Source organism: Monodon monoceros, unplaced genomic scaffold, assembly GCF_005190385.1.
Source record: "Monodon monoceros isolate NGI ecotype Baffin Bay Population unplaced genomic scaffold, NGI_Narwhal_1 Super_Scaffold_21, whole genome shotgun sequence".
NCBI lineage: Eukaryota > Metazoa > Chordata > Mammalia > Artiodactyla > Monodontidae > Monodon > Monodon monoceros.
This window is the reverse complement of record NW_021703778.1, coordinates 84,296,865-84,321,269: the sequence shown is the minus strand read 5'-3', so window position 1 is coordinate 84,321,269 and position 24,405 is coordinate 84,296,865. Positions and strand designations below refer to the sequence as shown.

Genomic DNA, 24,405 nt, shown 5'->3' with positions numbered 1-24,405 from the left:
TTCCTGAAGCAGGTGGTTCAAGGACTGAAGTTTGAGAAAACTATGAACTGAATGTTTTCTAAGCTGCTTTTGCCCTGGGATTTTGTTTGATTGTGAGAGGGAAGCAAATCCCTTGCTGTTTAAATGCATACAACTTTGTTCCAGGATTTTAGATGGTTTACAGAAATATATATGATGCCAAAGGATAAATTAAGAATTGTGTGGAAAATAAAGGCAAAGGGAATATAAGGGGTAGGGAAATAATAAAAGTCAGAGTAGGTTTAATGTCATGAAATGCAAACTATTTGGCTCTCTACTGTTGCTGGGGTGAGCTAAACATTTGGTATCAAACTTCCTCAAAATAAAGTTGAGTTAAAATAAAGTGAAAAAAAAAAAAGAAGTCACCTTTACTGGCACACAGACTTGAAGTTGCACAGTGATGTAGAGGCGACGCTCACCCCAGGATCCCTGCAAAAGATACAAAGAATTTAGTGCAAGCATTTCTTATAACACCAAATGTGCAAGAATCTATAGGGGCCAAACCAATATAGTCTAAGTTTGCATCTCATACCCATGGTTAGCCTCTTCCTACTGCACTTTAACTGTAAAATAGCCTAGAAACTTCCGCTGGAGCCAGGATATAACTGGAGGCATCAAAAGAGCCAGCTTCCAATACCTCATTCCCATTTCTGTGCCTAACTTCCTTCCACTTCCCCTTTTTCTAGGGCATGGCCAGAGAGATCGCAGCCTCTCCTGGCTAACTGCCCTTTTTATCATCCTTGGAACAAGCGAGGCTATCAACAACAATTATGAAGCATTCACTTTATGTCAAGGAACACACCAAACAGACCTAGGCAAGCACATTCTGGCTGGAGCCAGGGTGATTTCAGTGCCTACAAGTTCTCCCTGAATTTAAGGTTGATCTCCACTGAGGAGGGTAATGTAGGGGAGGAAGAACTGTTTTCCCTCTACTCATCTTAGGCTCATTGCCTAGGGCCCTGTAAAGTAGACTGACAACACACAGATTAACAAGAGAACAATCAGAAATTTATTAATATGTGCATCGTGCATGTACATGGGAATCTTCAGCACTGAGTAACTCAAAGGGGTGGTTAGAACTTGGGCTTATACAAGCATCTGAACAGGAAAACACATTTTTAGAGAAGTAACAAGACAAAGGAAAAGACTGAGTTTCTAGAGTGGCACATTGTGGGAAGGCAAATACATGGGGGAACTAATGGAAGATAAGGGCTAGTTAGTAAAGTCTATATAGATTCCTCTAGTACCATCTCCAGCTGTCTCCAGTCTCTAGCTGATAACTGTCCCCAGTATAGAGGAAAGAGGAGACGCCATTACAAATCTATGTCCTGCCTTTGGGCAAATAGGCGGTATCTTCTTCTTTTCAACTGTCTTTAGCTCAAAATAATCCTTATGCTAAAGTGGCAAATTTTGGGACAGCATATTCTGCTACCCTTCAGTGTCCTCCTAGCTGTGTATTTCCTGAAACTGAAAGCAGCCTTGCCTTCCTCTGAATTCTGGTCTACTTTCTCCCTCTCAGAATAAATGATTCTGAACCATAAGATCCTTGAGGGCAGCTTTTTTCATTTTTATTTTTCCTTGCATTTCACATACCGCCTAGCACAGCTGGATATATAGTTGGCTTTTAATAAACAATAGCTGTTATGACTATTGTGGATTTGATCAAAAAGCAGTGCCATTGATTCTGTGCTGTGTTCTATGCTACTTTACTTTACACATGCATTCTGTCTTTATACACGCCACTACTTTCTTTATACACGGCCACTTTACACGCGCATTCTTTCTAGTTTCATTGTCATTTTTGGCTCAGAAAATAGGTAACTTGCCAGAGTTCACATAGCCAGTAAGTAAATGTAGTTTGATTTGATTCTTTCTACTTCACTCATCTGCCAGATGAACAATCTTCTAGACTATATGTAATCTTCCACTCCTACACAATCGAATATGCATAAAAAGATACTTCCCTGGAAGGATGAATATCTACACTCTAGTAATATTAACAGCTTGGGATTGTTCAGACCAATTATTATGTTTATGGGTGTCTGGAACTTCATAAACAGTGAGGTTCATGTTGAATTTTGACCAGCCATAGTTGTTTGGTTATGTGAAACTTTGCACTGCACAGCTTAGGTCTTGAGTTTCTTGGATCTGTGCTACTTCAGGCAGAAAACTTCAATGCTGGGCATTTCCTCTGTGGTGATTTCCAGACCAACTTGTTAAACTCAAATGTGGTCCTTTGGTGATTACTCTAGACTTGCTGGCTTTTATGTAAGTGATCTAATGGATTATTCCACCATTTAATTGCCTTTATTTTTCCTCTCTCAACTGAGGTCTTGGTGTGATTATCATCGGCTTAGCCGTGACAGTGACTGCTATCACTGGTTTATCCACCTCTGCTATTGCTACAAATGGATATGTCAGAGGAGGTAATTAAACCTGTGACCCGCATGATCATTTGTAAGGTAAAGGCAACACAGGCTCAAATAGTTCACCACTGACCTTTCTGGAGTGTTTTCAAAGGTAATCCAAGTTGGTTCATTTTTTTTACCCCCTGCCAGACAAAAGAGATGCAAGAAAAATGGAGAAGGATTTAACCTTTGTCAAACTCCCAACTTTCTCATTCAGGTTCCTCTCCAGCAAGAGAGAAGGTCAAATGTTATGTTTTCTCTTTTCGCAGCCAGGGTAGTTTCTCTCCCAGGACACCAGCGTAAGTCAGCTTTTCCTTTCCAGGGCTGCATTTTAGATTGTGTTTGCTTTTGGAAACCATCCTTCATCATAATGAGCAGTTCTCCAACTTGGTCTTTATGCCAGGCAAACCCGTTTCTCCTTAGCACGAAGGAACTCCACTGGGGCCCAAGGCTTGGATGTGAACACTTAAATTCAAAGCAGTATAGTTTGCAGCAACAGGGAATCAAAGGAAGAAAAGTAAAATGTAATATCTTCTGTCTTTCATTGCTAACAGGTCTTGGAGTTCTCATAATTCTTCTTTCCACCATGGTAACTTCTATTACTGGGTTGTCAACTTCTGCAATAGCAACTAACGGGTTTGTTCGTGGAGGTAAAATTTCTAAGATATCTAAATGCTCTCATCACTTGCTACGGGTAGGCAAAAACTTTTCATTCTACTTCTTTTTGGTGGGAACAAGAAAGCAGCCCAATGTTCTTGAAGTCTGGCTAACTATGTGGATGAGCTGGACACAGAAGGAAACACAAGGTACTGTGCGTACAGTCCTGGTCTACTCTCGTCAGCTGTGGTCTCTTTTCTAATGGTCCTCTCTGGCACGTTGCAGGTCATGATTTCCAGATGCTCAAATTCCTTGGGTAAATGCTTTCTTTTTCAGGCTACTGCACACCTCTTGCCGGTGTTTCTTGGGAAATGACTTCTCGACACAGCTTCAGTTTCAAAGTTTAGTACATTTCAGGTGCTTCCTAGACCTAGATGGAATGGGATCTTTTAGAACGTTTCAGGTTTTTCATAGGGAGACTGTTCCTTCCTTGACAAGATTCAGACTGCTGCCTCCTGAAGTACTGGTGACTTCTTGAAGTACTGGAGCCAAACACCTTTCTTGGGGGATTTTTCAGGTCTTGGAGTCATCATCATTGGCCTGAGTGTGGTAGTGACAACACTCACAGGTATTTCTATGTCCGCTATTTGCACAAATGGAGTAGTAAGAGGAGGTAAGCCAATTCATGTACTTATGGCTATAAGCTTTGATTATGTAGTAGTGTCTAGAGTTGGTTTAATGTTGGAAGTAAAATTTGTACATTGATACTTAGTCCCCAGAAGCCCTAAAACAAAACAAAGTAATCCAAAATTTAAACAGGAAGGCATGATTCTTTTCCACTAAAATTAAGAGATCTCCAGAAAAGATTTTTTTGGCCCACTTCCTGTGATTAAACATGTTTATAAAGTAGAGAATGACCAGGTGTCTAGAAAGAAAGCATAGAGTATTAGAGTGAAATAAACAGTTTCTTTGTGCCTTGGACGGACCCCAATGGCTCTCTCCCAGGGCCCCTCAGAAGGGGTCTTCTCCAGCACCCCAGCTGACACCACTGACACTTCCCACTCAGTGAGCCTTCAGAGTTCACCCCAACACTATGCTCCTAATGGCCAATAAGCTTGAGAAGATTCTTAAAAAGAAAATAAAAAGAAATAAAACAAAGAGTTACTTTCAAATCATCCAGGAACAAGCAGGCCTGGGCAGAGAATGAGGGGTTGAAGCTTGTCTTATTGTTCTTCTAGCTTCCTTTCTTCCCCCTCCAATTCTGTTTTGGCTCCTGGGGTCTCTACTTGGGTACCTTATCCAGATCTCCCTACCCAGGGCCTTCTAAAACACCATCCTACCTACAAAACAGCTCCTCTCACAGCTCCTGCCTGTCTCTCATTTTGACCAAGCCTAGTAACTTGCTGCTAACTTATTTAATGTAATCAGGACAAAGAAAGTCATGGGGATTTGCCCCACCCAAATAAAAGTTTACATTTTTAGAGAGGATGTTGTCGTCTTAACCCAAAGGAGTCATGGTGGAGGAAACAGTGAAAACTTTTCAGTGAAGGATAATTTTGGCTGTAGATATGTGTGTCCAGTGTCATTCCTTTACCAATTCTGTCTACTTCTAAGGCTAGCTCAGTATAGGAAGTCATTGATTCACTATGGTCTGTGATAACACCTAGTTATCTAGGCCTTTCAACATCTAGTCATTTTAACCTTCAGTAACATGCTCTCAGAACTCTTGAGGTAGTTAACTATTCTGGCTCAGTCTTTCCTGTGCCCAGAAGTATACAGCCATGAGCAGAACCTTCTTTTCAAGGTCCAAGGGAGAAGCAATCGTTCCAGGCCCTCCCTACCTTACTTCCCATTTGCCACACCCATACACATATGGGTATTTGGCAATAACCATGCCTTCTTGAGCTAAAACCATCAAAACTAAGTCTGATTTATAGAGCGGATAATCCATAGCACTATACAGGTACCTTTTTAATGTAGTAAATGTGTACCAGTAATTATACCAGAAAGCAAGTTAGAACGACAATGATAAACTTTATCCACTTCATTCTCTGCCTGGGCCTGCCTGTTCCTGGAAATTTCAGATATGAAATTTTACTTCAGTTACATTATTAACTTGAACTCGCCAATGAAGTTTTTTAAAAGACAAAGAATTTGTGGGGTAAAGTTTGCTGTATTCTTATTAGTAGCATTTGTGTATTATAGGTTTCAATAAATTGGATTTTATTTAGTCAGAGTAGTTCTATTGTAGATTATATACAGAATATAAGGCAGGGCTAAGTTATTCATTACAGTGAACAAGATTTCTAAAATTACTAGGATTTATAATATTTTTATTAGAATAATTAGTATTTTAAATGTTCTCAGACATTCAAAATTATTTGGTCATACAAACTAAATCCTCTAAAAGTTCCTCAATGTAAAGCATGTTCATTTCTTGTTTCAGGTGGGGCCTACTACCTTATTTCCAGAAGCTTAGGGCCCGAGTTTGGTGGGTCTATAGGCTTGATCTTTGCTTTTGCCAATGCAGTGGCTGTTGCTATGTATGTGGTGGGATTTGCTGAGACTGTGGTAGATCTTCTTAAGGTAATTAAAAGCTTTTCTTTTCTTCACCCAAGCAAGATAATTTGGTTTATTTTGCTTTTTCAGGGCACTAGGGGATATCATTATGGCAAGATGAGAGCAAACAGATTTATTCTGCAGAATGTGGAAGCTGAATATAGTTGAAGGATCCCTAGGCTTGGCATCAGAACTGGCTCAGAGTCCTGGCTCTCACACTTACCAGCTGAGAGATTTTGGACCAGTCCCTCTGTTCATCTGAACCTTGTTTTTCAAATCTATAGTATGGGCTAATAATATTGTTTATGTCTTTCACAGAAATGTGGTACAGATCAAATGAAATAATGTACATGAAATACAGTGTAAAATATGAAAGAAAAGATAATGGGAATTATTGTCAGCAGCAATGTTACTATTATGGTTATAGATTTCCAAAGGGGAAGAAAGTTCAAACATTAGAAGAACTCACTGCAGGAAACTGGGCCTTTTTTAGTTTAGGTGCCCCATCTGGATGGTATATATGTGAACACATTAATTAGCTAGTATATGAGCTAACTTCTAGTCCTCCTTTCATGGTAATGATAGCAGACACTGAATTCAATTGGTACCTCTACTTGAAAATTAGATGAATAAATGAGTGGATTATAGTTCATAGTTTGTTCTTTAATTGAGTAGCATTTATTTTTTTTTTGATATTCACATTGGAAACCACTCATTTTTATTCTTCTAAGATTCCCCTTGACACATAAAAATAACTAGTCATTCTTCTGAAACAAAACATGATATCTGTATGTACCCATATTTTTACTTAGTGCTACAGATTTAAAATCTGTGCCTAGAATGAATCCCTAAAATTTGTAACTCCTAACCTTGGCTATCAAAGGCCTATTATCACAGGAAAAAATAAATTTAGATTCTTCATCTTCTCCAATTTATGAGCATTTCATTTTTCCATTATCCTGTGTAGCCCCAGACATTAGTGCATGGTATCTCTTCTTACTGTTAAATTCTACGATAAGACATATAGGCAAAAAAAGCTTCTAACCATTTTAGTGATTTTTTTTTTGTTCCAGGAGAGTGATTCGATGATGGTGGATCCAACCAATGACATCCGGATAATAGGCTCCATCACAGTGGTGATTCTTTTGGGAATTTCAGTAGCTGGAATGGAATGGGAAGCAAAGGTGAATTTCTCAAAATGATATTACCAACAACTGCTAGTGAGTTTCTCAAAATGATATTACCAACAACTGCTAGTCAGCTTCCCGAACAAATTGCAGGAATAGAAGGAACTCCATATTCAAAAAGAATTGCTATTATTACTTTCTGTGATAAAAGGAGCCAGGTCAGTGCTCGGTGGAACACCAAGCCCTCAAAGCACGAAGTCCAGGCAGTCCAGCTCATGTGATCAGGCCTGTGCTTTGCCCTTGATGCTATAGTAACAGTAACGGAGCCAACAAGATTACTGCCATCTTCACACCCTGGTATCCCCTTCCAAGCTGGCTGTGAGTGCTGAAGCCCACAAGAAATGGCAAGTGTGTTGGGAGAAAATAACAGGCAGAAACTATCATCCCCCTCTGAAATCCAGTACTCCAGCAGCAAATCTGAGGGCATCAGAAGCCCTGGAACTAGAGAATATCTGGATTTAACTATTAGTAAATCAGTTAGTAAATTTCTGAATGATGGAGAGCATGTCTTTTGCTCGCTTTGTAACTCTCAACAGTGACTAGTACAATTGAAACTCCTATGTTCCTATGTGCCTGGAGGTGCAATAACGAGACATCAAGTGGTCACCAGAAATGGAAAGATAGCCAAAGCCTCCCACTTACATAAGGCAATAGGAAACATTCCCACCTGGCATTTATTTCCAGATTATGCGTTCATACATTAAACAAAAATTGACGAAGTGTTTATCATGTGCTGGGCATTCTGCTAGGCACTGTATATTCAGTTGTGACCCACACAGGCACAATCCCTGCCATAGTTGAGCATATGGTCTACGGGGAGCTGAGTAATAAACAAGCACATAAACAAGTAAATATAGAATGGTAAATTGTGAAAGTGCTATAAAGTAAATAAACAGGGCACTGAGATAGAACGTAACAGGGGGAACATACGTCAGATTATTCCCTGAGGGAGGCAATGTAGTTTCATGACAGTAGAAGGTAGAATTCAGAGCTCCAGCTCTGTAGTTAGAGTGGAGTTGAACCTGGTTTATGTCCATATGACCTTTAGTAAATTACTTCACCTCTCTGTTTCTCAGCTTCTTTATCTTTAAAATGATGATAGCAGTATTACCTACTTCATACAGTTGTGGGTGGAATTATTTACCTGAAAGAATATTGGTAAAGTTAGATGTGCATCTGTTGTATTGTAAGCCCTCTGTGAACATTAGCTGTTATTGTTTAGATTCAGTGATCAAGAAAGGCCTCTCTGAGGAGGTAACTAACACATAATGGATGAGAGGAAAGATACAGTTTTGTAAAGTACAGGGAAAAGTGTGTTTCCAGCAGAGGGAACAGCATATGGGAATGCCAAGCCAATAACCTCTATGAAATGTCAGATGGACTAAAGAACAGTGATTTGGCTGGTCAACCTTGCAGACCGCTTATGCTGGGCACACACTGGTATGGTAGCCCAACGTCAAGTGCACTAGGCATCATGGGAATTCTATGCATCATTCTGTGTTCTCATACTCCTTCTGCAGTTATTACTGGAATCCATAGGTGCTCTGCCTAGGAAAGAAACCAACTCTATCAGTGTTCAATCTTTTGGCTCCATCTATATTCTTAGGAACACTGCACTAAGTTACCCAGTTAGTACTTGAAATGCTCTTGAAATGTCACCTTCAAGTGCCCAAGCACATGCACCCACTGAAAATGTAACATCTATACTCAGGCCAAATAAGGCTCATTAAGATGCCATTTTATGAGAACACACTTATTACCTACTTTGGATCGTAGAATCTTAACTGGAATTATTGGATAGGGTCTTTCTTCAGTGGGCACTTATAACTTTTATAATTATGTAAAAAGTCATTGAATAAATCTAATTTGACCTCCTGTTACTTTGTCATTCCAGGCTCAGGTGATTCTTCTGATCATTCTTCTCATTGCTATTGCAAACTTCTTCATTGGAACTGTCATTCCATCCAACAATGAGAAAAAGTCCAGAGGTTTCTTTAATTACCAAGGTACATATGACAAATAACTTGCTCTGCAATAAATGGTTCTCCATTGACTGCCCCCATCACCATCCCCATGATTCCTACCCCGGCCACTGGAATCCCAGTGTGATCCAGGGAAGAGCCTGGGCTTGGAGTCAGGAGAACCAGAGTGAGTCTCAATCCTGCTGCAAACTGACATGATTGCTTCTCAGATTTTCCTGCCAAGGTGGGGGTAATGATAACAACTTCCTAAAGGGATTTTGAAAAGCAAGTAAGATAGCAGATGTTAAAGTGCTTTGGACACATCGTTGTCTCTGTCAAAGAGTAGAAATAGAAGTAGAGTGCATGTACAAGAAAGAGAACATAGCTCAGACAATGTGTCCAACCACTGAGAGCACTGAAGTCAAACACAGTCATTTTTATTTCCTGCTAGAATTTTGTACCTTGCTTTCTTATAGCATTACCTAGTTGAGCATCACTGTCAGGTTTTCAAGCATAAAAGATTGTAGGAGTTATTAATATAGCATCTGTGATAATGGCATGGCACTGGGCATAAGTTTTGACTTCTCTCTTCTATTCTACTCTGCCTATCCACTCTTTCCTATCTTCCCACTCTAGTTTACTCAAGAATCCACTGCTGAGGGCTTTTTACATTTCCCTTCATTATTTACTCAGTTGTCAGTATTTGTTCCCTTTTTATATCACATCACTTCTTTCTTCCTGATTCTTTTTCTTTGTAAAATTTTCTTGTTTGCTTTGCAAATCCTTTTCCTTTTGATTCTTTTCCCTTCTTCCAGCTCCTGCTGTAATTTTTGTTTTAAATTTTCTTTCCTTATTTTTGCATCATCCTAGATTCTTTTGTTCATATTTTTCTTCCTTTTCTTTCTTTGTTTTTCTTCTACATTGTTCCTTTTCTTTTTTTTTAAAGTTTTTTCTTTTTTTTTAAACTAAGTAATTTTTTGGCTGCATTGGGTCATTGTTGCTGCACGTGGGCTTTCTCTAGTTGCAGCAAGCAGGAGCTACTCTTCATTGCAGTGTGCAGGCTTCTCACTGCGGTGGCTTCTCTTGTTGCTGAGCACAGGCCCTAGAGCGCACGGCCTTCAGTAGTTGTGGTGTGTGGGCTCAGTAGTTGTGGCTTGCAGGCTCTAGAGCACAGGCCCAGTAGTGCTTGTGGTGCACGAGCTTAGTTGCTCCGCGGCATGTGGGATCTTCCCAGACCAGGGCTCGAACCTGTGTCCCCTGAATTGGCAGGCGGATTCTTAACCACTGTGCCACCAGGGAAGTCCCCATTTCCTTTTCATTTAAATAATTTGGTGACAACCTGTGGGATATTATTATTTTATGACTAAAGCTCCTCCCTCCCTCTCTCTCTCTCTCTCTCTCTCTCTCTCTCCATATATATGTATTATATATAAAGAGAGAATATATATATATAGTCACCTATGCATGCGAATTTGGTATAAGGATCTAAGATCCAACTCTAGATACAGGGGCAGGGAGGTTAGTACATTAGTAAAAAAATACTCTAAGGACTTCCCTGGTGGCGCAGTGGTTGAGAGTCCGCCTGCCGATGCAGGGGACACGGGTTCGTGCCCCGGCCCGGGAAGATGCCACATGCCGTGGAGTGGCTGGGCCTGTGAGCCATGGCCGCTAAGCCTGCGTGTCCGGAGCCTGTGCTCCACAACGGGAGAGGCCACGGCAGGGAGAGGCCCACGTACCGCAAAAAACAAACAAACAAAAGAAAACAAACAACAACAACAAAAACCTCTAAGATAGCCTCACCCACAAGTTTCTCCTACAATGCTTTTTAAAAAGGCATAGAAAAGCAGTGTGCTGATTAAGGTGCATATATATGTGAGAATGTAGCTGTATGTGTGTAGGGCAATGTTGTGCAGTATATTTGTGAGTATGCCAGTAGGGTCATGAGAGAATTTTCCATTTCCTTCTTTTTCAATATTCTAGATTCAAAGAAGGTAGACAGCATGGGTCTCTGTTTGCATGAAAATTATTGATTTTTCAGGGTATGTCCTAGAGATCTAAAACCTTCTGACATGTATTTTGACTCTTGGCAAATATTCACATGAGGCTCATCAGCAGTACACCAATATCTTCAAGCTCATTCCGTTTAGATTATAGGGACCCTTTGCATTTAGGGCTATAGAAGCCAAATGTAACTTTATCTCCTACCTGTGAAGAAAGTCTACATGATAATTTTCTCATTATTTGTGTTGCAGCATCAATATTTGCAGAAAACTTTGGGCCAAGCTTCACAAAAGGTGAAGGCTTCTTCTCTGTCTTTGCCATTTTTTTCCCAGCAGCAACTGGGATTCTTGCTGGTGCCAATATCTCGGGAGATTTGGAGGTATGTTGTTTCCTCTGCTTTGTAATTCTGCGAGGTCATGGTGCACTTGGGCAGGACAAGGAGCTACAGACATCAACAGTGACCATGTCTCTCTATAGATTTCAAAACTGTAAGATTTCTGCAAGGTTTCCTATTTATTTAAAAGTTCTCTCTTCAATGACACATTTTACTGCCAAACTATCCTATTCCAGATAGTTCTTCCAAAAGTCTTATTCAGTGATATCAGAAGGACAGAGTATATTGACAGTGTGTCATATTTCCAACAAAATGAATATAATTCAGTGAAAAAAAAATATCAGAACCGGGCTTCCCTGGTGGCACAGTGGTTAAGAATCCTCCTGCCAATGTAGGGGATACGGGTTCGAGCACTGGTCCGGGAGATCCACATGCCACGGAGCAACTAAGCCTGTGCGCCACAACTACTGAGCCTGTGCTCTAGAGCCCATGAGCCACAACTACTGAAGCCCACGTGCCTAGAGCCCGTGCTCAGCAACAAGAGAAGCCACTGCAAAGAGACACCTGCGCACCGCAACGAAGAGTAGCCCCCGCTCGCTGCAACTAGAGAAAGCCCTCGCACAGTAACAAAGACCCAATGCAGCCAAAGATAAATAAATTTATTTTTAAAATATATCAGAACCACCCTTTCTCTTTTAAACACATAATGAATGGAATATTCAAGAAAAAACGAAAACAAAACCAAATCACTTTATTACTGAATACTTATGTCGTTAAATTCAGAGGTACATTCACTCATTTAATAGGTATTTATTTAGCAGTCTACTCATAATATTCTATGTTAAGTACTGTAAGGAGCATTGTATTAGTTAGGATATTAGTTTCAATGTATTATAAAAGGCCAAGAACAGTGACCTAAATAAGACAGAAGTTTGTTTTCCTAGTGCGTAAAAATTCAAGGCCATACGCCATCTACTGGAATAAGAAAGGTCTGCTCCCAAAGGTAGCCCAGAAAACCCAGATGACTTCTCTTGTATTACCATTACCTTGGGGTTTGCCCTCATCTTCAAGGTCCAAGATGACTGATCACTTCCAAGATCACATTCCAGTCCATAGGAAGGGGGTTAAGGAAGTAGAGAGCAAAAAATCACTTCTGTTGACATTCCATTGACCGGAATTTAGTCTCTGTGACCTTACCTAGTTGCAAAGAAGACTGGGAAATGTAATCTGTGGTTGGACAACTATGTCACCAGATAAAGTTTTAGGGGGTTCTAGTATTAAAAGGAGGAAGGTGAAAATGTATATTAGAGGACAATAAATAGTCTCTACCACATGTGAAAAAAAGTAGAAGACACAGGTTTTACCTCAATAAGTTTATAATCAACTTTGGAAGACAAGAAATATTTGCAAGAGTCATCAGGAGACAGGTATAAATGAAAACTGAATGCATTGTCCAAATTCATTATGAAATAAAAATAATGAAGAAATAATTACATTAGGGATGATTTTCTCAACAAAGTAACTTTTGAGCAGGAACTAAAAGCAAAGGCTGGATACTGACAACCGGTCAGAAAATATAAGGGTATTCCAGGAAGAAAAAACAAAAGAACAGACAGGAATGGGAAAACTGTGGGACAGTAAGGAGTCTCTCACAATTCAACTGAAGAAGCCTTGACGGGCTGGGTAACCTTATAAGGTAAGGAGAAAGGCTGTTGAAGGGACCTGAGCGAGAGAGGCTTACCCTAGAATATAATCCCATGAAAGTGGGGACTTTGCCTTTGGATTTGTGCACTGCTGTGTCCTTAGAGCTAGGAAAGCTTCAAAAAATATTTATTGAGTGAATGAATAAAGGCATTTAGACTTGTTATATTAAGGACCGCAGTGCCATGGTAAATTCTTTTTGTTTTTTTTAAGATCTTTATTACAGCATAATTGCTTTACAACAGTGTTAGTTTCTGCTTTATAACAAAGTGAATCAGCTATACATATACATATATCTCCATATCTCCTCCCTCTTGCGTCTCCCTCCCACCCTCCCTATCTCACCCCTCTACGTGGTCACAAAACACCCAGCTGATCTCCCTGTGCTATGCGGCTGCTTTCCACTAGCTATCTATTTTACATTTGGTAGTGTATATATGTCCATGCCACTATCTCACTTCATCCCAGCTTACCCTTCCCCCTCCCCGTGTCCTCAAGTCCATTCTCTATGTCTGCGTCTTTATTCTTGTCCTGCCCCTAGGTTCTTCAGAACCATTATTATTATTTTTTTAGATTCCATATATATGTGTTAGCATACAGTATTTGTTTTTCTATTTCTGAATTAACTTCACTCTGTATGACAGACTCTAGGTCCATCCACCTCACTACAAATAACTCAATTTCGTTTCTTTTTATGGCTAGGTAATATTCCATTGTATATATGTGCCACATCTTCTTCATCCATTCATCTGTCAACGGACACTTACGTTGCTTCCATGTCCTGGGTATTGTAAATAGAGCTGCAATGAACATTGTGGTACATGACTCTTTGAATTATGGTTTTCTCAGGGTATATGCCCATTAGTGGGATTGCTGGGTCATATGGTAGTTCTATTTTTAGTTTCCTAAGGAACCTCCATACTGTTCTCCATAGTGGCTGTCTCAATATATATTCCCACCAACAGTGCAAGAGGGTTCCCTGTTCTCCACACCCTCTCCAGCATTTATTGTTTGTAGATCTTTTGATGATGGCCATTCAGACTGGAGTGAGGTGATACCTCATTGTAATTTTGATTTGCATTTCTCTAATGATTAGTGATGTTGAGCATTCTTTCATGTGTTTGTTGGCAGTCTGTATAACTTCTTTGGAGAAATGTCTATTTAGGTCTTCGGCCCATTTTTTGGATTGGGTTGTTTGTTTTTTTGATATTGAGCTGCATGAGCTGCTTGTAAATTTTGGAGATTAATCCTTTTTCAGTTGATTCATTTGCAAATATTTTCTCCCATTTTCAGGGTTGTCTTTTCGTCTTGTTTATGGTTTCCCTTGCTGTGCAAAGCTTTTCAGTTTCATTAGGTCCCATTTGTTTATTTTTGTTTCTATTTCCATTTCTCTAGGAGGTAGGTCAAAAAGGATCTTAATGTGATTTATGTCATAGAGTGTTCTGCCTATGTTTTCCTCTAAGAGTTTTATAGTGTCTGGCCTTACATTTAGGTCTTTAATCCATTTTGAGTTTATTTTTTGTGTATGGTGTTAAGGAGTGATCTACTTTCATTCTTTTGCATGTAGCTGTCCAGTTTTCCCAGCACCACTTATTGAAGAGGCTGTCTTTTCTCCACCGTATATTCTTGCCTCCTTTATCAAAGATAAGGTGACCATATGTGCGTGGGTTTATCTCTGGGCTTTCTATCCTGTTCCATTGATCTATATTTTTGTTTTTGTGCTAGTACCATACTGTCTTGATGACTGTAGCTTTATAAGAGTCGGAAGTCCGGAAGCCTGATTCCTCCAGCTTCGTTTTTCTTTCTCAAGATCACTTTGGCTATTTGGGGTCTTCTGGTTTCCATACTAATTGTGAAATTTTTTCTTCTAGTTCTGTGAAAAATGCCAGTGGTAGTTTGATAAGTATTGCACTGAATCTGTAGACTGCTTTGGGTGGTATAGTCATTTTCACAATGTTGATTCTTCCAATCCAAGAACATGGCATATCTCTTCATCTGTTTGTATCATCTTTAACTTTTTTCATGTGTCTTATAGTTTTCTGCATACAGATCTTTTGTCTCCTTGGTAGGTTTATTCCTATGTATTTTATTCTTTTTGTTACAATGGTAAATGGGAGTGTTTCCTTCATTTCTCTTTCAGATTTTTCATCATTAGTGTATGGGAATGCAAGAGATTTCTGTGCATTAATTTTGTATCCTGCTACTTTACCAAATTCATTGATTAACTCTAGTAGTTTTCTGGAAGCATCTTTAGGATTCTCTATGTATAGTATCATGTCATCTGCAAACAGTGACAGCTTTACTTCTTCTTTTCTGATTTGATTCCTTTTATTTCTTTTTCTTCTCTGATTGCTGTAGTTAAAACTTCCAAAACTATGTTGAATAATAGTGGTGAGAGTGGACAACTTTGTCTTGTTCCTGATCTTAGAGGAAATGCTTTCAGTTTTTCACCATTGAGAACGATGTTGGCTGTGGGTTTGTCACAGATGGCCTTTATTATGTTGAGGTAAATTCCTTCTATGCCTACTTTCTGGAGGGTTTCTATCATGAATGGGTGTTGAATTTTGTCAAAAGCTTTTTCTGCATCTATTGAGATGATCATGTGGTTTTCCTGCTTCACATTGATTGATTTGTGTATATTGAAGAATCCTTGCATCCCTGGGATAAATCCCACTTGATCATGGTGTATGATCCTTTTAATGTGCTGCTGGATTCTGTTTGCTAACATTTTGTTGAGGATTTTTGCATCTATGTTCATCAGTGATATTGGCCTGTAGTTTTCTTTCTTTGTGACACCTTTGTCTGGTTTTGGTATCAGGGTGATGGTGGCCTCATAGAATGAGTTTGGAGGTGTTCCTCCCTCTGCTATATTTTGGAAGAGTTTGAGAAGGATAGTTGTTAGTTCTTCACTAAATGTTTGATAGAGCTTGCCTGTGAAGCCATCTGGTCCTGGGCTTTTGTTTGTTGGAAGATTTTTAATCACAGTCTCAATTTCAGAGCTTGTGATTGGTCTGTTTATATATTCTACTTCTTCCTGGTTCAGTCTTGGAAGTTCGTGCTTTTCTAAGAATGTGTCCATTTCTTCCAGGTTGTCCATTTAATTGGCATAGAGTTGCTTGTAGTAATCTCTCATGCTCCTTTGTATTTCTGCAGTGTCAGTTGTTACTTCTCCTTTTTCATTTCTAATTCCATTGATTTGAGTATTCTCCCTTTTTATCTTGAGTCTGGCTAATGGTTTATAAATTTTGTTTATCTTCTCAAAGAACCAGCTTTTAGTTTTATTGATCTTTGCTATCGTTTCCTTCATCTCTTTTTCATTTATTTCTGATCTGATCTTTATGATTTCTTTCCTTCTGCTAACTTTGGGGTTTTTTGGTTCTGTCTCCAATTGCTTTAGGTGTAAGTTTAGGTTGTTTATTTGAGATGTTTCTTGCTTCTTGAGGTTGGATTGTATTGCTATAAACTTCACTCTTGGAACTGCTTTTGCTGCATCCCATAGGTTTGGGTCATCGTGTTTTCATTGTCATTTGTTTCTGGGTAGTTTTTGATTTCCTCTTTGATTTCTTCAGTGATCTCTTGGTTATTTAGTAGCATATTGTGTAGACTCCATGTGTTTGTATTTTTTTACAGATTTTTTCCTGTAATTGATATCTAGTCTCATAGCGTTGTGGTCAGAAAAGATACTTGATATGTTTTCAATTTTCTTAAATTTACCCAGGCTTGATTTATGACCCAAGATATGATCTAACCTGGAGAGTGTTCCTTAAGCAGTTGAGAAGAAAGTGTATTCTGTTGTTTTTGGATGGAATGTCCTATAAATATCAATTAAGTCCATCTTGTTTAATGTATCATTTAAAGCTTGTGTTTCCTTATTTATTTTCATTTTGGATGATCTGTCCAATGGTGAAAGTGGGGTGTTAAAGTCCCCTACTATGGCTGTGTTACTGTCGATTTTCCCTTTTATGGCTGTTTGCATTTGCCTTATGTATTGAGGTGCTCCTATGTTGGATGCATAAATATTTACAATTGTTATATCTTCTACTTGGATTGATCCCTTGATCATTATGTTGTGTCCGTCTTTGTCTCTTGTAATACTATTTATTTTAAAGTCTATTTTGTCTGATATGAGAATTGCTACTCCAGCTTACTTTTGATTTCCTTTTGCATGGAATATCTTTTTCCATCCCCTCACTTTCAGTCTGCATGTGTCCCTAGGTCTGAAGTGGGTCTCTTGTAGGTAGCATATATATGGGTCTTGTTTTTCTATCCATTCAGCCCATCTATGTCTTTTGGTTGAAGCATGTAATCCATTTACTTTTAGGCTAATTATCAATATGTATGTTCCTATTACCATTTTCTTAATTGTTTTGGGTTTGTTATTGTAGGTCTTTTCCTTCTCTTGTGTTTCCTGCCTAGAGAAGTTCCTTTAGCATTCGTTGTAAGTCTGGTTTGGTGGTGCTGAATTCTCTTAGCTTTTGCTTGTCTGTAAAGGTTTTAATGTCTCTGTTGAATCTGAATGAGATCCTTGCTGGGTAGAGAAATCTTGGTTGTAGGATTTTTCCTTTCATCACTTTAAATATGTCCTGCCACTCCCTTCTGGCTTGCAGAATTTCTGCTGAAAGATCAGCTGTTAACCTTATGGGGATTCCCTTGTATGTTATTTGTTGTTTTTCCCTTTTCTGCTTTTAATATTTTTTCTTTGTATTTAATTTTTGATAGTTTGGTTAATATGTGTCCTCGTGTGTTTCTCTTTGGATTTATCCTGTATGAGACTCTCTTTGCTTCCTGGAGTTGATTAACCATTTCCTTTCCCACATTAGGGAAGTTTTCATCTATAATCTCTTCAAATATTTTCTCAGTCCCTTTCTTTATCTCTTCTTCTTCTGGGAGTCCTATAATTCGAATGCTGGTGCATTTAATGTTGTCTCAGAAGTCTCTGAGACTGTCCTCAATTCTTTTCATTCTTTCTTCTTTATTCTGCTCTGCGGTAGTTATTTCCACTATTTTATCTTCCAGGTCACTTATCCGTTCTTCTGCCTCAGTTATTCTGCTATTGATCCCATCTAGAGTACTTTTAATTTCATTTATTGCGTTGTTCATCGTTACTTGTTTCATCTTTATTTCTTCTAGGTCCTTGTTAACTGTTTCTTGCATTTTGTCCATTCTACTTCCAAGATTTCGGATCATCCTTACTATCATTATTCTGAATTCTTTTTCAGGTAGACTGCCTATTTCCTCTTCATTTGTTAGGTCTGGTGCATTTTTATCTTGCTCCTTCATCTGCTGTGTGTTTTTCTGTCTTCTTATTTTGCTTATCTTACTGTGTTTGGGGTCTCCTTTTTGTAGGCTGCAGGTTCATAATTCCCGTTGCTTTTGGTGTCTGTCCCCAGTGGCTAAAGTTGCTTCAGTGGGTTGTGTAGGGTTCCTGGTGGAGGGGACTAGTGCCTGTGTTCTGGTGGATGAGGCTGGATCTTGTCTTTCTGGTGGGCAGGTCCACGTCTGGCGGTGTGTTCTGGCATGTCTGTGGACTTATTATGATTTTAGGCAGCCTCTATGTTAATGGGTGGGGTTGTATTCCTGTCTTGCTAGTTGTTTGGAATAGGGTGTCCAGCACTATAACTTGCTGGTTGTTCAGTGGAGCTGGGCCTTAGCATTGGGATGGAGATCTCTGCGAGAGCTTTCGCCGTTTGATATTACATGGAGCCAGGAGGTCTCTGGTGGACCAATGTCCTGAACTCGGCTCTCCCACCTCAGAGGCACAGGCCTGACACCCGGCTGGAGCACCAAGTCCCTGTCAGCCACACCGCTCAGAAGATAAGGGAGAGAAAAAGAAAGGAAGGAAGGAAGGAAGGAAGAGAGAAGGAGAGAAGGTGAGAAGGAAAGAAGGAAAGAAGGAAAGGAAAGAAGGAAAAGAAAGAAGGAAAGAAAGAAGGAAGGAAGGAAGAAAGGAAGGAAAATAAAGTTATTGAAATAAAAAATTTTAAAAATTAAAAATAAAAAAATTTTTTAAGTAATAAAGAAAAAAAGAAATGGACAGACAGAATCCTAGGACAAGTGGTAAAAGCAAAGCTGTACAGACAAACTCACACAAAGAAGCATACACATACACACTCACAAAAAGAGAAAGAAAAAAAATCTATATATATATAAAAAAAGGGGAGGGAGCAACCAAATCAATAAACAAATCTACCAATGATAATAAACTCTAAATACTAAACTAAGATAAACATAAAACCAGAAACAAATTAGGTACAGAAAGCAAACCCCACGTGTACAGTTGCTCCCAATGTCCAACGCTTCAATTTTGGGATGATTCATTGTTTATTCAGGTATTCCATAGATGCAGGGTACATCAAGTTGATTGTGGAGATTTAATCTGCTGCTCCTGAGGCTGCTGGGAGAGATTTCCCTTTCTCTTCTTTGTTCCCACAGCTCCTGGGGTTCAGCTTTGGATTTGAACCTGCCTCTGTGTGTAGGTCACCTGAGAGTGTCTGTTTTTCACCCAGAGAGGACGGGGTTAAAGGAGCCGCTGATTAGGGGGCTCTGGCTCACTCAGGCCAGGGGTGGGTGTGTGTGTGTGGGGGGGGGAGGGGGGTGGGTATGGAATGCAGGGTGAGCCTGCAGCGGCAGAGGCCAGTGTGACGTTGCAACAGCGTGAGGAATGCCGTGCGTTCTCCCGGGGAAGTTGTCCCTGGATCACGGGACCCTGGAAGTGGCGAGCTGTACAGGCTCCCAGGAGGGGAGGTGTGGAGAGTGACCTGTGCTTGCACACAGGCCTCTTGGCTGCAGCAGCAGCCTTAGCGTCTCACACGCATCTCTGGTGTCCGTGCTGATAGCCGCGGTTCGCGCCCGTCTCTGGAGTTCGTTTAGGCGGTGCTCTGAATCCCCTCTCCTCCCGCACCCCGAAACAATGGTCTCTTGCCTCTTCAGCAGCTCCACACTTTTCCCCGGACTCCCTCCCAGCTAGCTGTGGCGCACTAACCCCCTTCAGGCTGTGTTCACACAGCCAACCCCAGTCCTTTCCCTGGGATCCTACCAAAGCCCGAGCCTCAGCTCCCAGCCCCTGCCCACACCGGCGAGGGAGCAGAGAAGCCTCTCGGGCTGCTGAGTGCTGGTTGGCACCAATCCTCTGGACGGGAATCTCTCCTCTGCACCCCTGTTGCTGTGCTCTCCTCCGTGGCTCCGAAGCTTCCCTCCCACCCCACCCCCAGTGAAGGGACTTCCTAGTGTGTGGAAACTTTTCCTCCTTCACAGCTCCGTCCCCGAGGTGCAGGTCCTGTCCCTATTCTTTTGTCTCTGTTTTTTCTTTTGGCCTACCCAGGTACGTGGGGAGTTTCTTTCTTTTTTTTTTTTTAACATCTTTATTGGAGTATAATTGCTTTACAATGGTGTCTTAGTTTCTGCTTTATAACAAAGTGAATCAGTTACACATATACATATGTTCCCATATCTTTTCCCTCTTGCGTCTCCCTCCCTCCCACCCTCCCTATCCCACCCCTCTAGGTGGTCAGGTCTGAGGTCTTCTGCCAGCGTTCCGTAGGTGTTCTGTAGGAGCTGTTCCGCATGTAGATGTATTTCTGATGTATTTGTGGGGAGGAAGGTGATCTCCATGTCTTACTCCTCCGCCATCTTGAAGGTCTCTCCATGGGAAATTCTTGAGCAGAGATATGGCATAAAAAAATAGTATGCTAAGGCTCAGAAAAATTAAGTAACTTGTTCAAAATGATTCAAGTTGTAAGCAGTACTGCTTAGCCAAATTTAGCTCTGGACGTTGAGCTTCTGGTTTCTCCGATTTGGAGAAGTATCAGAGGTCACTGATATACATTTCTCTAAACTGTAAGACCACATTTAAATGAAAAAATATCGTGCTTTCTTTAGACGCCTCAGAAACAAGTTTTTATTATTAGATGCTTAGTAGTCAGTTCAGCTCAACCAACACGTATTACTTATACCAGGCACCAGAGAAGCGAAGAAGAGCTTGCTTGATCCTTCTCTCAAGGAGCTCATGGTCTAAGAGAGAGACAGATTAACTCTATATGGGTCATAAAAAAACAAGAACAAAATCTTGTGCAAGGGAAAGATGAAACAGTAACTGCCTGTCCCCAAAGAAGTAAGGGAAGTCTTTCAGAGGAGGGGACACTCAATCCAGATTTGAAGGGATGAATAGGAGTTCATCAATAGGACAAAGAAGGGAGGGACATTTGGAACAGTAAACAAGGACCGTAAAAAGGCTCAAAAAAGATGCTGCTGATGGAAATGATTTTATGTGTGGAGTGGGGGATGCAAGTAAAATCTTTTCATCAATATATTAATAAACATATTTATAAAGGGACTTCTATGTGTCCTAGGCACTCTGGGAGCAAGCAAAGAACTAGAGGATATCCCAATCTAAAAAAAGGCAAGGCTTAGAATTCCTTTATCCCAAGATAAGTGTTAACTTGAGTTAGGATTGCTGTATTAGTAAAGAATTTTATTTATCTATCAATCTGTACTGAGAAACCTCTGATTTTGAGTTTACATTGTAAAGAAAATGAGTTTACATATAAAGATGTCCTATCATGATTTTTAGGGCACATGTGGTCATAATATTGTTGTAAAAAGTTGCATTTTTTCTATTTAAAAATACTTTGGTGATTTTACAATTAAGTTTAACTTTTAGCACATACATTACTGTATACTGTCATGTAGAACTCAGAAATCCTTTAAACTACTGACAGTGGAGTTTGGATATTATCCCACAACTAGCTAGAGACACTAAGGAAGTTAGATCAGAGAGTACCATGATTAGATACTCATTTTAAAGAGTTTGCTAGCAGCTTGTGAGGGATGGATTAGAGGGTGGGGGGTGATAGGTAGGGAGACCAGAGGCAGAAGATCAGTTAGAGGATATCACAGTAGTCTGGAGAAGAGATGACATGAGCCTGAATTAAGGCCATGGCAGGGAAAATGGATCAAAGTGGTCAGCTTTGGTTAGAGTTAGGAGAGGAAATGGAAAGGATGTTGTTTTTTTTTTACTATGATCTGCTGCAGGAAAACATTATATATCACAACCAAGTGCCTACATGCAAAAATTTCTCCAAACAGTTCAATACTTTATTACAAATGATGTCTCCTGATATTTTCACATCAGTTCCTTTCTACTGTATTCTTTTCATGCTGGCTGTAACCTAGTGAATTGATTCCATGGTGAATAGAAGCTCTGACTTGGCCATTGGGGTTGAAATGGCGGAAGGACAGCAGAGGTGAGGTGTCTAATGGGTAGCTACATTTACGAGTCTAGAGCTCTGGAAAGAAACTAGGCCAGGACTGGAAGCCACGGCATGGATGAGTCCATCCAGATCTGGGTAAGAAGGAGGAGAGAAGCAGACCAAGGTAGCACCCAGGGGATATTCAAAATATAAATGGTAGAAAAGGAGTCCACAGAGAAGAAAAAGAAAGAGCTAAGAGGTAGGTGAACTCAAGAGAAAGTCAAGAGAGGAGAATGCTATGAGAAGTAATAATTAACATGATCAAAAGCCAGAGTGGTCAAGTATGTTAAGGACTGAGAGGTGACCACGTGTTGGGAAGTGGCAAGGAAACTTCAGAACTTATAGATAATATTTCTTTCTGAGAGTCAAACTAGAACATATTAGATTCAGTTCAACTTAGTAAACATGTATTGTTTATACACTATGAGGGTATGCAAGACTCTACCTCTGCCCACAGCCTCAGAATCCTTCTCAAGATGGCTCTTCAGGCTGCCAGTGACAGTTAACAAGCATTAGCACAAGGGGATGCTACAAGGTTCCCATCCTGAACCTTCTATTTGTTAACACAGTATTGATGATCTGTAAATATGTGCCTGGGAGAGGATTTGGGAGGTACCCAGGTCTAATCAGGACAGTTAAGATGCAATTTCAGAGATATAAGACTAGGATATGGTTGACACTCAACCAGCAGCAATCTAATAGCTGCACTCTGTCCTAAGGAAAAAAATAAAATATTTAATAAAGAAAGGTGAAGGAAGGTGAGCTTTTGGGTTACTGCTTGAGGGACGAAAATTAACATTTAGAGTGAAAACTAAGAATCTATGTCCTGAGCCCTGTCTAGGGGAAATGCATCCAGAGCAGACAACGTGAGTATATGACCAGACATTAAGATATCGGCATCCCGATTTATATCAGGTCAAGTTTGACCCTCGTGTTAAGTTCTAAATAAGTAAATTTAGAGCTTGTAGCAGATAGCTCTAAACATAAACTAAGTGTTCGTATTTTAGGTATAAGACTGCTGTCCATCTTCATACCTCTTTTCCCTTCTTCCCACTTAACATCAATTCTTCCCATTTCACTCAGATCCCAAGAAATCCTTAATCAATAAAATAAAAATTGAACATACCGTGAATGAGACTGAGTGGAGTCGCTTTCAGCCATGGTTGCCTTCTTCTTCCTTCTATGTGCTACTCAGTTACACACACTTGCCACATTCTCTTTTTGAGACAGTAGTTTGGAACGAAGAGGTTGGATATGTCTGTATCAGAACAAACCATGTGTGCAGATATTCCTACAAGGATGGGAAGGAATGAGTAATTACAGAGTGGCTCCATAGGGCTGGCTTACTCCCCTGTGGGGGTAGGTTTGCTTGGTTTAGTTAACATTTCCAGCTGTCAGGTTGTGTCTGCATTCACCATGAGTTGATTTTTCTGATGGATTTGATCAGCAGATTTAAGTTAACAAAACACAAAACTCAGACTTTGACTGCATTGATTGCTCACTTGTATCGATGAGTCTCATGTCCTCTGTTGGGGGAACTGATGTCTACTGAGATTGTGCTTTCTTCAATTTGGTATTTATTGACTCCTACTATATGCCAGCACTGTCTTTTATAAGCAATGAATACACTGAAATCTCTACTTAATAACCCCTGTTAAGTTGAATTCTATTATTTAGAAGTTATGCTGCTTGGAAATTGATCATTATATGATTTAGCCCCCAAAATAGGATATAAAGTGGTATATTATATATGATGTGAGCTCAGCTCAGTGAATTTATATATATTTATGGGCAAGAGAAAAGCCCATTTTCTGGTATAAGCTTAAATTTGCCTCTTTCTTTATGCCTGCTTATGGAAATTAATATCTCCCATTGTAGTTATTCCTGAACTAGATTCCAAATGGGAGATTTGAGGGATTGGAGAATTTAGCAGATCACCTTTTTGCTCAGTCAAAAGTAATTTTTTTTAAAGTAAGCCTAAGCTTAGTACAAAACAAATACACACACAGATATCGTCAATGTGCCGGGTATGTTTGTGTGTCCCCCCTAATACTTTAAGGTCTGATACATCTGCATGAAATTCACAGGAGATAAAGGGGAGGGGAAGGCAGTGGTGAACCAACCAGTCCACTTTTCTATAGAAACTCCCTCCTGGACAGTTGTAAATCTCTTCTGTTCAGCACAAAGTTATACAGATTTCTTTATTCTCTCTAAACACCCTGCCTTTGTCCAAAAAGAACTGGAGCTCACCACTTTGCCATTTGCTTGATTTTTTCTTTAGACCTCGCCTCAGGAAGGGTAGCCTAAAATTTTCAAAATACAGAACTAACTCCAAGTGATGTCTGTTTCTTATTCCACTCTATCTCCTCATTCCTCCACGTTATTTTTTCA

The 24,405-nt window shown here is 39.9% G+C and overlaps 1 protein-coding gene and 1 long non-coding RNA gene across 7 annotated transcripts in view; one reads left to right on the top strand and one right to left on the bottom strand.

Annotated features, from left to right (window-relative positions):
- The window catches only part of SLC12A1 (solute carrier family 12 member 1), a 93,233-nt gene that overhangs the window by 15,019 nt on the left and 53,809 nt on the right, over positions 1 to 24,405 (top strand). For 2 of the 6 annotated variants that reach the window (XM_029238593.1, XM_029238594.1), the window contains exons 5-10: positions 2,349 to 2,444; positions 2,981 to 3,076; positions 5,470 to 5,609; positions 6,656 to 6,766; positions 8,664 to 8,775; positions 10,983 to 11,110. In XM_029238593.1, the coding sequence (XP_029094426.1) occupies positions 2,349 to 2,444; positions 2,981 to 3,076; positions 5,470 to 5,609; positions 6,656 to 6,766; positions 8,664 to 8,775; positions 10,983 to 11,110 (683 nt within the window). Of the gene's footprint in view, positions 1 to 2,348; positions 2,445 to 2,980; positions 3,077 to 3,600; positions 3,697 to 5,469; positions 5,610 to 6,655; positions 6,767 to 8,663; positions 8,776 to 10,982; positions 11,111 to 24,405 lie in introns of all 6 variants that reach the window. The other 4 variants (XM_029238597.1, XM_029238596.1, XM_029238595.1 and 1 more) reach the window with 4 other exon arrangements.
- On the bottom strand, positions 6,242 to 24,402 carry LOC114904541. The gene is made up of 2 exons (XR_003795978.1): positions 23,141 to 24,402; positions 6,242 to 6,743 (listed from the first exon to the last, which is right to left on the bottom strand). It is a non-coding gene; the product is annotated as an uncharacterized LOC114904541 (long non-coding RNA).